Source organism: Neoarius graeffei, chromosome 5, assembly GCF_027579695.1.
Source record: "Neoarius graeffei isolate fNeoGra1 chromosome 5, fNeoGra1.pri, whole genome shotgun sequence".
NCBI lineage: Eukaryota > Metazoa > Chordata > Actinopteri > Siluriformes > Ariidae > Neoarius > Neoarius graeffei.
This window is the reverse complement of record NC_083573.1, coordinates 29600706-29615203: the sequence shown is the minus strand read 5'-3', so window position 1 is coordinate 29615203 and position 14498 is coordinate 29600706. Positions and strand designations below refer to the sequence as shown.

At 43.6% G+C, this 14498-nt stretch overlaps 1 protein-coding gene across 2 annotated transcripts in view; it reads right to left on the bottom strand.

Annotated features, from left to right (window-relative positions):
* Positions 1-4100: 4100 nt before the first annotated feature.
* The window catches only part of LOC132886613 (cingulin), a 113665-nt gene continuing 103267 nt past the window's right edge, over positions 4101-14498 (bottom strand). For both annotated transcript variants that reach the window (XM_060921480.1, XM_060921481.1), the window contains exons 19-21: positions 14015-14123; positions 13612-13775; positions 4101-6217 (exon numbers count right to left, since the gene is read on the bottom strand). In XM_060921480.1, the coding sequence (XP_060777463.1) occupies positions 6076-6217; positions 13612-13775; positions 14015-14123 (415 nt within the window). In that variant the 3' untranslated portion in view covers positions 4101-6075. The remainder of the gene's footprint in view (positions 6218-13611; positions 13776-14014; positions 14124-14498) is intronic.

Here is a 14498-nt window from a genome sequence, read left to right as displayed (position 1 = left end):
GATGCTCTGGACTCTTACAGTAATACTTTTATGGCTGAGGACTACAGTTGACTTGCTAACTTTAGGACTGCAGTTATCATGAACAGTTTTGCACTAAAGTTTCCATCAATGAAGAGTTTATAACATCAACGAAACTGACTTTATGTTAAAACTGTTAATGTTATAGTCATGTTGTCTGTTGTTGCCCAAATGAGGATGGGTTCCCTTTTGAGTCTGGTTCCTCTCGAGGTTTCTTCCTCATGTCGTCTGAGGGAGTTTTTCCTTGCCACCGTTGCCACAGGCGTGCTCATTGGGGATAGATTAGGGATAAAATTAGCTCATGTTTTAAGTTGTTCAAATTCTGTAAAGCTGCTTTGCGACAATGTTTATTGTTAAAAGCGCTATACAAATAAACTTGACATGGTGCAAGTTTATGAACCAAGAATTTTGGCAAGGAGGTTTGAAGAACTTTGAACACAAGCTTTATGAGTTCCAAGCCATAATAAAGCTTTACAATTCACACTGAATTGCAGATAAAAATGAACAGATATGATTTTATCTCTATCTATCTATTTTCCTTTCCGTGGAAGTGCTGAGCTGTTCTTCACTTTCTCCCTTTGGGAGAATATAGAACCACTTTAGGAAGCTTTTAAGAAACCAAAAGATCCCCCCCCCCCAAGGGTGTACACACATTTTATATGTATGGTCAAAAGTATGTGGACACCTGACCATTGCAGTCCAGATGTAATCCCCACTTTTCTGGGAAGGATTTCCGCTAGATTTCTGAGCGTGGCCGTATAGATTTATGTTCATATTCAGCCACAAGAGTATGAGTGAATTCAGGCACTGATGTCAGCATTCATCCCAAAGGTTGAAGCAGTGGGGTTGAGTGTTCAGTGGGGCTGAAATCAGGGCTCTGTGCAGGTTGAGTTCTTCCATGCCAACCTTGGAAAACCAGGTCTTCATGGAGCTTGCTTTGTGCACAGGAGCATTGTCATGCTGGAACAGATTTGAGCCTGTTAGTTCTAGCAAAGGGAAATTGTAAAGCAACAGCATACAAAGACATTCTAGACAGTTCTGTGATTCCAACTTTGTGAAAACAGTTTAGGGAAGAACCACATATGGGTGTGATGGTCCACATTGAAGTGTACCCGGATCCATCCTGACACCCTCATCGCTTTGCTCGTGTGGAGGATGGCCCAATATGAATGGCCTGAAGACACACTTAGGCCCTGTTTACATTATTTCGAATCAGCGGATCATCAGATTAACGTTTTTAAAACGATTCGCGTACACACAGCAACGCCAATACACGGATACGCTAATCACATGACTAATTAGACGGCACGTCACATGATCCCAGTGCATATCGGGCATGCGCAAGTCACTCACCACTTGCAAGTGGAAGGATGGCAAGCGAACACCTTCTCCAGCAGATAAACACACCTGGCTGTGATGTTCATGTTCTCACTGAGTTTAAGCGCCTGAAGGAGGTTGAAATGTGTAAATAAACCTCAGTGCAGCTCAGCACTTCCTCCTGCGCTCCAAATCACTCTGCCCTGAACAGCGAGTGCCCTCTGGAGGGTGCGCACTCCGGCCCTGCACAGCTCACAGAGCGTGCGAGTGAAGCGCGCGAGCAGTGATTCGGGACTGAGCCGCTGTGTGTGTGTGATCCCAACGCCAGTGAATCAGGAAGGTGGATGTCACAGTGACGTTGTCCAATGACGACGTCAGCTAGAGCTCAGCACAGCGTATCCGCGTATCCTCAATGTTTATACAGCACCAGACCAGACACGAACTGGATTGAATACGTGGGCTCTGGCGGATTCCCGTTTCCCGGCGTTTTAATGTGAACGGACAGTGCATCCGTGAAGAAAACGAGACAGATATGGTCTAATGTAAACTTGGCCTTAGATAGCAGCTCTGGATAATTAATTTTTAAGTTTCGCTACGAAGGCTTAGGACTACAATTACCATGATAACTTTAGGACTGGGTGGCACGGTGGTGTAGTGGTTAGCGCTGTCGCCTCACAGCAAAAAGGTCCTGGGTTCGAGCCCCGGGGCCGGCGAGGGCCTTTCTGTGCGGAGTTTGCATGTTCTCCCCGTGTCCGCGTGGGTTTCCTCCGGGTGCTCCGGTTTCCCCCACAGTCCAAAGACATGCAGGTTAGGTTAACTGGTGACTCTAAATTGACCGTAGGTGTGAATGTGAGTGTGAATGGTTGTCTGTGTCTATGTGTCAGCCCTGTGATGACCTGGCGACTTGTCCAGGGTGTACCCCGCCTTTCGCCCGTAGTCAGCTGGGATAGGCTCCAGCTTGCCTGCGACCCTGTAGAACAGGATAAAGCGGCTAGAGATAATGAGATGAGATGAGATGAGACTTTAGGACTGCAGTTGTCATGAACAGTTTTGCACTCGTGTCCATCAATGAACAGTTGATAACTTCAACAAAATAGACTTCATGCTAAAATTATAATGAATTGCCTGGTTACGGGTGGCACGGTGGTGTCGTGGTTAGCGCTGTCGCCTCACAGCAAGAAGGTCCTGGGTTCGAGCCCCGTGGCCAGTGAGGGCCTTTCTGTGCGGAGTTTGCATGTTCTCCCCGTGTTCGCGTGGGTTTGCTCCGGTTTCCCCCACAGTCCAAAGACATGCAGGTTAGGTTAACTGGTGACTCTAAATTGACCGTAGGTGTGAATGTGAATGGTTGTCTGTGTCTATGTGTCAGCCCTGCGATGACCTGGCGACTTGTCCAGGGTGTACCCCGCCTTTCGCCCGTAGTCAGCTGGGATAGGCTCCAGCTTGCCTGCGACCCTGTAGAACAGGATAAAGCGGCTAGAGATAATGATATGAGACAATTGCACTTTTGGACCATACAGGACATTGTAAATAATTCACTTCTATAATTATCATGCTATCGGTTATCACCCAGATGAGGAGAGGTTCCCTTTTGAGTCTGGTTCCTCATGTTGTCAGAGTTTTTCCTTGCCATCTTCACTTCAGGCTTTCTCACTGGGAATAAATTTATAAAATTCATATTCTTTTGTAAAGCTGCTTCACGATAATGTCTATTGTTAAAAGTGCTATACAAATAAAATTGACTTGTATACAAGATACTGAATATTAGATTTGAAGCTTGTTCCATGGGCCAGAGTGTAAAACAAAACCACTCATTCCAGTCCACACTGTTGTCTTCTCTCTATTAATTATTGACATGGATGTTAAATTCCTCTTTCTGTAGCTGTGGGTTCTGTTTCAGGTTTATAGAACTCCATTGTCAATAAATCACTGAGGTTAACGCACATCAATTCCCCTTTTCTTGTCTGACAAATCAGGCAAAGATGTCACATTAAGTCACAGTCAGGACAACTTTTAATAAAATCATCGTCACTCAGTCTGGCCGATGATGTTATTCCGGAGATAAACCTTTCACAAACTCTCCTTTTGATCAAGTCATCCCTGGATTCTATATTAGTCACTACAACAATAATCAGGGCCAAGTTTCATATCGCCCACAACGGCTGATTTCATTCAGAAGCTCATACCCATGATGTAACCACTTTATTACTCAATTATCTGGGTGTTCACTCCAAGTGCTAGCACGTTTACAAATGAAGCGTAGACAAGAAACAAAGTCCTTAATTATAACTATTTATATGTTGTTGAAGGGGCAGCATGGTGGTGTAGTGGTTAGCACTGTTGCCTCACAGCAAGAAGGTCCTGGGTTCGAGCCCAGTGGCCGACGAGGGCCTTTCTGTGTGGAGTTTGCATGTTCTCCCTGCGTGGGTTTGCTCCAGTTTCCCCACAGTCCAAAGACATACAGGTTAGGCTAATTGGTGGCTCTAAATTGACTAGGTGTGAATGGTTGTTTGTCTCTGTGTCAGCCCTGCACTAACCTGGCAACTTGTACCCTGCCTCTCGCCCATAGTCAGCTGGGATAGGCTCCAGCTTGCCTGTGACCCAGTAGAACAGGATAAGCAGCTACAGATAATGGATAGATGGATGTTGATGAAGTGCTTTTTAATCGTTTCTTTTTTTAATTGCCAAAAGTAGCCAAAATGTAATAACTTCTGTATATCGTAAGAAGACTGGATATTTGAATTTGCAATAACTTTCTACATAAGCACTTGTAAGATAACGAAGTCAAAGCACACTTTATTTTTTCATAAAAATATGTAAAAATACAAAGTCATGGATTTAATGAACATTTAAGACAGTCACATTGTACCATCATGTGTTTCAAGAACAAGACTATACATGTAGAGATCAAGCATTTCATTCATCATAAAACGCTTTTACTTGATTTAAAAAAAATCACTGATTAGTGCCCTTGATAATTTCTACAAAAGTACATAATTACACAGATCATTTTTTATTTGTTCTTTGATGCAATGGTATGATGCAAATAGAGCTAACAAAACAATATAATGAAACCGTATGCAAGTGATTCAGTTTAAATTAAAAAAAAAAAAAGAACATCTGGAATGCTTTCGTCATGTTTTAATTAACAGTATGTGTAATACACTCGTATCATTGCACATATTAGAGACTTTCACAAACACCACCATTAAGCCACTTGTGACAAGACACTGATGACGTGCATCAAAAACAGCTTTGCTACTCATGCTTAGTTTCATAAGCAAGTCAGATAAAATGTGACCCTTTGCTCCTGAGGAACCGTGTTGGTGTGTATAGCGCTCCATCAAGTAACAAACGTCATGTATTATTTGTTTTTTCCTTTTAAACATCATTCCAGTACCATGTACTTTCATACCCTTAATATACAGTAGATGCTATTCTTTTCTTTTAGTAAATGTGTGAACTGAGCATTAATATACATGCTTTCATACAATCATATTTAGATTTTTTTTTTCCTTTCACTACTATAGCTCATACTATGCTGCTTCTCTTGTCCGTCCTTTAGGCTCGGAATTGACTGTGGTGCTGTTTGAAAACATAACCTTCGTCTAAAAATAATCAGTGCATTAGCTATGGAAAATTCCAGCACACTCGGGTCATCTATGTATTATTCTTGCATTATGTTTTTGTGAAGCCTATTGGGTTTTACAGAGCTCAGATCAATCACAGCAACCAGTAGTTTATATTATATTTAGGATCAGTTGGTTTGTTGGTGGCGGCACGGTGGTGTAGTGGTTAGCGCTGTCGCCTCACAGCAAGAAGGTCCTGGGTTCGAGCCCCGTGGCCGGTGAGGGCCTTTCTGTGTGGAGTTTGCATGTTCTCCCCGTGTCCGCGTGGGTTTCCTCCGGGTGCTCCGGTTTCCCCCACAGTCCAAAGACATGCAGGTTAGGTTAACTGGTGACTCTAAATTGACCGTGAATGTGAGTGTGAATGGTTGTCTGTGTCTATGTGTCAGCCCTGTGATGACCTGGCGACTTGTCCAGGGTGTACCCCGCCTTTCGCCCGTAGTCAGCTGGGATAGGCTCCAGCTTGCCTGCGACCCTGTAGAAGGATAAAGCGGCTAGAGATAATGAGATGAGATGAGATGGTTTGTTGGTTAAAAGAGAGCTTATCCCAACTGATCCTAAATAATCCTGAATGGCTCAAGTTCCCAAGTGATTTTAAAATTGTTATGGGACTAAAACAATTGTTTAATATTTCAGAATTCATTTGAATTTGCATCAAAACACACAAGTTCACCCAAGCCTTGATATTAAAGTATATGGCAACTTGAAAGACAGTGGCTTTTCTTGTGAATTTCCTCAACACAAACTAAAACTCAGTGATTCGTTTACAGAGTGGCAGCTATAATAATTAAGCTCAATACAGCGATTCACATTAATAGTACTATATGTGGAATACAGTGACGTGCAAACTACACAACACTTTGAACTAAATAAAATGTCAGTTCTTTGCACAGTATGTACGGTTATAGAGTGCATGCCCACATTTTCACAAGGTTTGTTCGATTCGTATAAATTTTACTTCAACTTCCATTATTTACAACAGAGCCTTTGCAAATCTACAGACCAAAAGGAATGCGATTTAAAAAAAAAAATCAAATCTAAAGTGTCTCATTTACTCAAAAGCTCATTTCACTCTCGTGCGCACACATCTCATAGTGCACCTCATTTCTCCTCAAATCTAGCAGGAGCTGGTCTGTAGATTGCTCTCTGTGAGGATGGAGGTGATGGAGGACGAGTCAAACAGGCCTTCATCATCGTCATCGTCTGAGCTGAGACCTGGAGAGCCTGCGGATGTGAGTCGGGCTTGCTGGATCTTCCTCCTGAGGATTTAGCAAGAACACTTCAGCTCAGTAACTACATTTTTGCATTAATATGGGGTGGGGGAAGAACAGGTATTCATTAATGCTTGTTGTCTACAAGCATCTCTACAGCGTGCGACACTCAACCTCAGGACAAACACTGCCCTCTCCAGGGCCAAATGTGTACTTCACACTAGAGCAGTATTATTATTGCCCATAATATTGAAGGGAGGGTGGTGGGAAATCAATATACAGTAGCTACTGTATAAAGTATTCACCCCCATTAGTACAAAACCCCTAAATTAATTATTTTTGAAAGAGAGACATGGTTTAAAAAAAAAAAAAGCAAGCTTGCAAATTAAGAATATAACCTTCGTCTAAAAATAACACTGGGGAACAATTTGAAAAAAATTTTCTGTTGAGTTAGATTTTTATGCTGATTAAAACTAAAATTGGCATGCTGATTCCAAAATTGCAGGTCAGTTTTCTTCTAGCAAGTCAAGTTTTTTCTCCACAGCTTACCCTCCAGATAAGCAAAATTCCACTGATTAGCTGTAGTAAGACTATTTGAAGGTTATGGAAGAACGTTATCAGGGTAGATGGGATGTACATATGATGGCTGACGATTGTTGGAGCATCAAACGTGATAGTCCTCAAGTTGAACACTCCAGAAAGAGCTGTGGGTGGTAAAAGAGAGCAACTGGACTTGCTTGAAGATTCTTGAAGACATTTCACCTCTCATCCGAAAGGCTTCTTCAGTTCTGTCTGACTAGTAGGGAGTATCAGGTATTTATCCTCTCATGGATGAAAAGCTCATCTAAGGTGTCGTTAAGTCATCCTGTTGGTGTGGGTCACTGGGGGCTGGATGTGAACGGCCTCGAGAGTCGTTAGGGTGATCAATGGATTGCCTGTTAAGGTGATCAATGGAATGCTGATTCTCTCTGTCCTCTTGTGAGTCACTGAAAACAGCTGGGTTTTGGTGTGCATTCAGGCCCTGTCCACACGGCAACGGATTCAGGTGACTCCGATACAATTGCTTATCGTTTAGGCCTGGCGTCCACACGGCACCGGCGTTTTGGGTGCCCAAAACGCAATCTTTTTGAGAACGGGTTCCAGAGTGGAAAGATCTGGCAATGTTGCCGTTGCGAAGTCGTCTGGATGAGTAGAACGGATTTGTTTACGATGACGTCACAACCACATGACTGTGAGTGCTTCACGCCGGGTAGAAGTGTAACGAACTCGATGCAAGTTGTCAACAAATCCTATAACTTGGTTCATGAAACGCGCTTACAAAATATTCACTGTGAATATTTATTGTGTAATGGTGCAAAGTGAGAGAGAGAGAGAGAGAGAGAGAGAGAGAGAGACTCTCTGCCCTTAGGGCAGAGTCGATCCCGCCAGCAAAAATAGGGAAAAAAAAGGAGCGATCTCACCTCTTCAGATGATGGTTTAAGTCCTACAATACATTCCTCAAAAAGGGCGTAGAAGAGCAAATTAATCCATCAACGTGTAGCATTCAATTTATTCCGGACCATTAAAGACGCCGCCTTCCGCGTAGAATCATACGTCATCCTCGCCGCCATATTGGATAGGTCAAAGCGGAGAATAAAGATTCATGTGCTGCGTTTAACTGTACCAACAGGTTTACCGTCCAAACGAGATCACATGGGATTACCTTTCACAGGTGAGAAACAACAAATTAATCCATCAACGTGTAGCATTCAATTTATTCCGGACCATTAAAGACGCCGCCTTCCGCGTAGAATCATACGTCATCCTCGCCGCCATATTGGATAGGTCAAAGCGGAGAATAAAGATCAGCTGCGTTTAACTATACCAACAGGTTTGCCGTCCAAACGAGATCACATGGGATTACCTTTCACAGGTGAGACTGGAAAAATACTTTTCATTGTATTTGGTCAATTTTACGAACAGATTTTTCTGACTTTGTGGCTAATATGAAGTCTCGCGCATAATAGTTTATGCGCATGCGTCCTTACTTCTTCTATTGTTCTGGTGTCTCCGAAGGGACCGTCTTACAGCGCTCCTAGAGGTGTGGCACGTGTATTGCATCGTTTTCAGCAAGCGTTGCGTTGCCATATGGACCTGATATTTTACTGATCGTTGCCCATTTGGACGCGATATATTTTTAAAGAACATCTCGTTGCCGTTGTCGTGTGGATGTAGCCTTAGACCCCCACCTCTGTTCAGTGATGGCCGTTCCAGGTTGACAAAAATGGCTTCTTTAAGTCCTCACTCATACCAATGATCCTCTTTGGCTACAATGCGTACGTTGCAATCCTGAAATGAGTGTCCTTTGTTGTTAAGATGAAGATAGACAGCAGAGTCCTGGCCTGAGGAACTGGCTCTCCTGTGTTGAGCCATACGCCTGTGGAGCGGTTGTTTAGTTTCTCCAATATACGAGTCCGTGCATTCCTCACTGCACTGAATTGCATACACTACGTTGTCCTGTTTGTGTCTGGGTATTCTGTCCTTAGGGTGGACCAGTTTCTGCTTCAGGGTGTTACTGGGTCTGAAATGTACCGGAATGCTGTGTTTGTAGAAGATCCTCCTGAGCTTCTCAGATAGACCAGAAATGTAGGGAATGACAATGTTCTTGCGTTTGTTCCTGTTATCCTCCTTGTCCGTTATGTTCCTTTTTCTGCTCTTGAAGAAAGACCAGTTGGGATACCTGCAGTTCTGAAGTGCTTTCTTGATGTGATTCTGCTCCTTCTCTTTTCCCTCTACCGTTGTAGGGATGTTCTGAGCCCTGTGTTGCAAGGTTCTAATGACCCCCAATTTGTGTTCCAGTGGGTGGTGAGAGTCGAAGAGTAGGTACTGGTCTGTGTGTGTGGGTTTCCGGTAGACCTCGATGCTAAGGCTTCTGTCTTGTCTAATGTGTACATCACAATCCAAGAAGGCTAGATTATTCCCACTGACGTCCTCCCGAGTGAAATTGATGTTGATATCCACTGCATTGATGTGCTTAGAGAAGGCTTCCACTTCATGGGTTTTGATTTTAACCCAGGTGTCATCCACATATCTGAACCAGTGGCTGGGAGCAACTCCTGAAAAAGTGGTCAAAGCTTTATGTTCCACTTCCTCCATGTAAAGATTGGCCACAATAGGGGACACCGGTGAGCCCATGGCGCATCCATGCTTCTGTCTGTAGAAACTTTCATTAAACGAAATAAGTGGTAGTCAGGCAGAGGTCAAGCAGGGTGCAAATCTGGTCCGTGGTGAGGTTCGTTCTATCCAGTAAGGTGTTGTCTTGAAGGAGTCGTTGTCTAACAGATTCAGCTGCTTCTGTGGTGGGAATGCAGGTGAAAAGAGAAGTGACATCGTAAGAAACCATGGTTTCATCTAAGTCTAGTTTGAGGTCTGCAACTTTGGTAGCAAAATCTTGGGGTTTTTTGACGTGATGTAGCGTATTCCCAACAAGAGGAGCCAGGATAGTGGCTAGGTGTTTGGCAATGTTATAGGTGACCGAGTTTATACTGCTGACGATAGGTCTGAGTGGAGCTCCTTCCTTGTGAATCTTGGGGAGTCCGTATATGAGAGGAACGGCTTCCCCAGGGTACAATCTGTAGTACAGAGATCGGTTGATGGCTTGGTCCTTTTCTAGTCGTTGCAGGCAGCTAACAACTTTCTTTTTGTAACAACTGGTGGGGTCCCGCCTTAAGGTTTCATAGGTGGTTGTGTCGCTGAGGAGACTGGTCATCTTTGAGTGGTAGTCCACTGTGTTTAGCACCACTGTGCATCTCCCTTTGTCAGCAGGAAGGATGGTGATGTCCTGGTCTCTTTGAAGCAATGTAAGAGCCCTCCTTTCTTGGCTGGTGAGGTTGGAGGGGGGTGCTTTTGCACTGGACAGAGCAGCTGACATCTTCAGTCTAAGTTGTTCTGCCTCTGTGTTGGTCAGATTGTTGTTTGTGATGGCTGACTCTGTGGCTGTGATGAGATCTACCACTGGTATCCGCTCTGGTGAAACTGCAAAGTTAAGTCCCTTGGATAAAACATCTTTCTCTGGTTGGGTGAGTACCCTGTCGGATAAGTTCTTCACCCATTTCTCTTCTATGTCCGGTTGTGTAGCCTGGTCAGATTTCTTCCTCCAAGTCAGCACTTCTGTCTTACTGGAGGAAGTGGTTTTAGACAGCAATGTTTGAAATTTGTGCATCTGTCGTTCCTTGCCTTTGGAATGTTGTGAAATCTGTGCCTTCTCCACGAAATCAGAGACTCGTTCCAAAACTTCACTGGGAAGAAGTACTGTCAACTCTTCAAACAACAGTTCAGTCTTGTTCTGGAGAGGTGGGGGTCCAAGACATCATTTATCAGCCACCTACAATGCAGTCCTTGGCACACATCCCAGACAACTAAGGCTACATCCACACGACAACGGCAACAAGATGTTATTTAAAAATATATCGCGTCCAAATGGGCAACGATCAGTAAAATATCAGGTCCATATGGCAACGCATGCAATACACATGCCACACCTCTAGGGGCGCTGTAAGACGGTCCCTTCGGAGACACCAGAACAATAGAAGTAGTAAGGACGCATGCGCATAAACTATTATGCGCGAGACTTCATATTAGCCACAAAGTCAGGAAAATCTGTTCGTAAAATTACATTATAATGACCAAATACAATGAAAAGTATTTTTCCAGTCTCACCTGTGAAAGGTAATCCCATGTGATCTCGTTTGGACGGCAAACCTGTTGGTACAGTTAAACGCAGCTAATCTTTATTCTCCGCTTTGACCTATCCAATATGGCGGCGAGGATGACGTATGATTCTACGCGGAAGGCGGCGTCTTTAATGGTCCGGAATAAATTGAATGTTACACGTTGATGGATTAATTTGCTCCTCTACGCCCTTTTTGAGGAATGTATTGTCGGACTTAAATCAACATCTGAAGAGGTGAGATCGCTCCTTTTTTTCCCTATTTTTGCTGGCGGGATTGACTCTGCCCTAAGGGCAGAGTCTCTCTCTCTCTCTCTCTCTCTCTCTCACTTTGCAGCATTACACAATATTCACAGTGAAAATATTTTGTAAGCGCGTTTCATGAACCAAGTTATAGGATTTGTTGACAACTCGCATCGCATCGCAATGAGAAGATCATTGGCACTACTGGTGTTAAGAATCAGACCATTTCATAAATGAATATTTTGCTGTAGAGCTGCAGTGTTTGTACAATTGCATGTTTTTGCTTCACTATTACCGTCACTATTCTGCTTCTTGCATTACTACTGTGAACTAACACTGAACATAATAATAATAATAATAATATCCAAGCTCGTGTTTCACTCTCACTAGTGCTCTGTAAGGCTTTTTCCTGGTGATATTCGTTACACTTCTACCCGGCGTGAAGCACTCACAGTCATGTGGTTGTGACGTCATCGTAAACAAATCCATTCTACTCGTCCAGACGACTTCACAACGGCAACGTTGCCAGATCTTTCCACTCTGGAACCCGTTCTCAAAAAGATTGCGTTTTGGGCACCCAAAACGCTGGTGCCGTGTGGACGACAGGCCTAAACGATAAGCAATTGTATCGGAGTCACCTGAATCCGTTGCCGTGTGGACAGGGCCTAAATGCACACCAAAACCCAGCTGTTTTCAGTGACTCACAAGAGGACAGAGAGAATCAGCATTCCATTGATCACCTTAACGGGCAATCCATTGATCACCCTAACGACTCTCGAGGCCGTTCACATCCAGCCCCCAGTGACCCACACCAACAGGATGACTTAACGACACCTTAGATGAGCTTTTCATCCATGAGAGGATAAATACCTGATACTCCCTACTAGTCAGACAGAACTGAAGAAGCCTTTCGGATGAGAGGTGAAACGTCTTCAAGAATCTTCAAGCAAGTCCAGTTGCTCTCTTTTACCACCCACAGTTACTATGACCTGGATGACTGAGAATCTACACAGACATGTTTCCAGAAAGAGCTATAAACGTAAATTTTTACCTTAACTACTTGCACGGGCAGCACAGTGGTGTAGTGGTTAGCACGGTCGCCTCACAGCAAGGAGGTTCTGGGTTCGAGGCTGGTGGGGGCCTTTCTGTGTGGAGTTTGCATGTTCTCCCCGTGTCTGTGTGGGTTTCCTCCGGGTGCTCCGGTTTCCCCCACAGTCCAAAGACATGCAGTTAGGTTAACATGGGGCGGCCTTGAGCTGAGGTGCCCTTGAGCAAGGCAGCGAACCCCTGACTGCTCCCTGGGCGCTCTGGTGTGGCTGCCCACTGCTCTGAGTGTGTGTTCACTGCTTCAGATGGGTTAAAATGCAGAGGATGAATTTCACTGTGCTTGAAGTGTGCATGTGACGAATAAAGGTTTCTTCTTCTTGCACACAATTATAATTACAGTAGCCATATCAACCACAGCAACCAGTAGTTTATATCTGGTACTGTGTGTACTGGGACATCGATAGCCTTCACCTTTGCGCTTTCTCACTCTGCTCTACCTGACAGGGTTCCAAATGTGCTGCGTTGTTTTTGTCCACTTACGCAAACAGTTTACTAGATTTTCTCTTTTAACCAACAAACTAACTGATCCTAAATAATCCTGAATGGCTCAAGTTCCCAAGTGATTTTAAAATTGTTATAGGACTAAAACAATTGTTTAATATTTCAGAATTAATGTGAATTTGCATCAAACACACAAGTTCACCCAAGCCTTGATATTAAATATGGCTAGCCTTTTGATAAGACTTGAAATTATTGCTCTATTCTGCCCTCTAGTGACAGACTTTTTTTTTCTTAAAGCCAAACAAAACCCAAAAAGTAAACTCCTTCATACTGACAGATAATATCCATACAAGACATGTCTGAGTGTTCACTTGTTCATATTTGTACCTGTGTACAAATTTTATATTTAAAAGAAAAACAAAATGTCCTGGGCGCTGATATCTTACTCTCTCCGAGGTTCACACATCGCACTTGGAGTACAAATTGTGACATCACCTACTCCTCACATAACTTATGGAGGCTAGTGGATCTCGTGGACACTTCGCTTCTAAATTGTTGTAAACAACCCTAAAGATGCCCGAGTGTCAAGCATTTGGGTGCTTATCACCTCCCCCTCCCACCCATGCCCGCAATGAGCTTTCAAAATTTGTCCCGCACCGCACTGCTTTGCGTCGGGTCCCGCAGGACTCCCGCGGGAATGCAGGGCTCTACTCTAGTGTTCCTTTTCAGGAGCAGGCTGCCTTGGTAGAAAGCCTCAGTGGTATTGGGAGAGAAGGGGAAAAGAAAAAAAAAAAGACTGAAATTCCTTCTCAGTGGATATTAAATTGGTTTAAATACCACAAACATCTGGATTCTACCAGGTCCTTTGTACAGTTTGATACCAAACGTGAGATTTTTTTTTTACTCTCTGATCTCTTTTATTCAAGTTAGCGATGAAACTTACTTGAGTTCATTCTCCAGTGCTGTGACTCGAGTCTGTAGTGCCTCTTTCTGTTCCATTTGCTCCTCCATATCTCTTACTGCTTTCCTCCGCAATCCCTCCAACCGCTCTACTTCTTCCTCTCCCTCATCCACCTGCCTCTTCAATGCCTTCACACGCAGAAGCAACTACACAAAAACAAAAAAAAAAAACCCAACCCCACACTTCTCATAAGTATGGCTATAGGAATGACTACGGAAAATGTGTTCTATTAAAAGAAGCATATTTTATATTTTTATATATATATATATATATATATATATATATATATATATACACACACACACACACATATATATATATATATATATGTGTGTGTGTGTGTGTGTGTGTTTATATATATATATATAAAAAAAGAGAGAGAGACCTGGTCTTTCTGCTCAGTGATCTGCTGCCTGTCCTCATCCAGAGTCATGGTCAGCTCTTTCAGCTTCCTCTCCAGGCGCCGTTGTGAGGACAGTGCTGCATTTTTATCTCTGCAAAATACACCAAAGGACATAATTCTTGAGAGAAGAATTTTTTTTTCCTCCAATCTGGTCATTGGAGCAGTCAGCTCTCCCCATCACACAACAGCTACCAACTGTGGAAACTGAAGGTTAATGCGCGCTTCCTTTAAGGCAATGTAACACTGAAAAAAGCACCATCTGCCCTCTTCCACATACATTAACTCCGCAACACTAGATGAGTGTTGTGTGTGATTGACCGGGGGGGGGGGCAGCAGCAGTGTCTCTCCCACTGAGAGACCATGGCCAGTTTTGCTCCCACATGGCTATGCTCATAAGGCAAAAATTTCTGCTGCACCATTCACAAGGCCAAAAAGAACATTTATAATTACAAGACAGGACGATGCT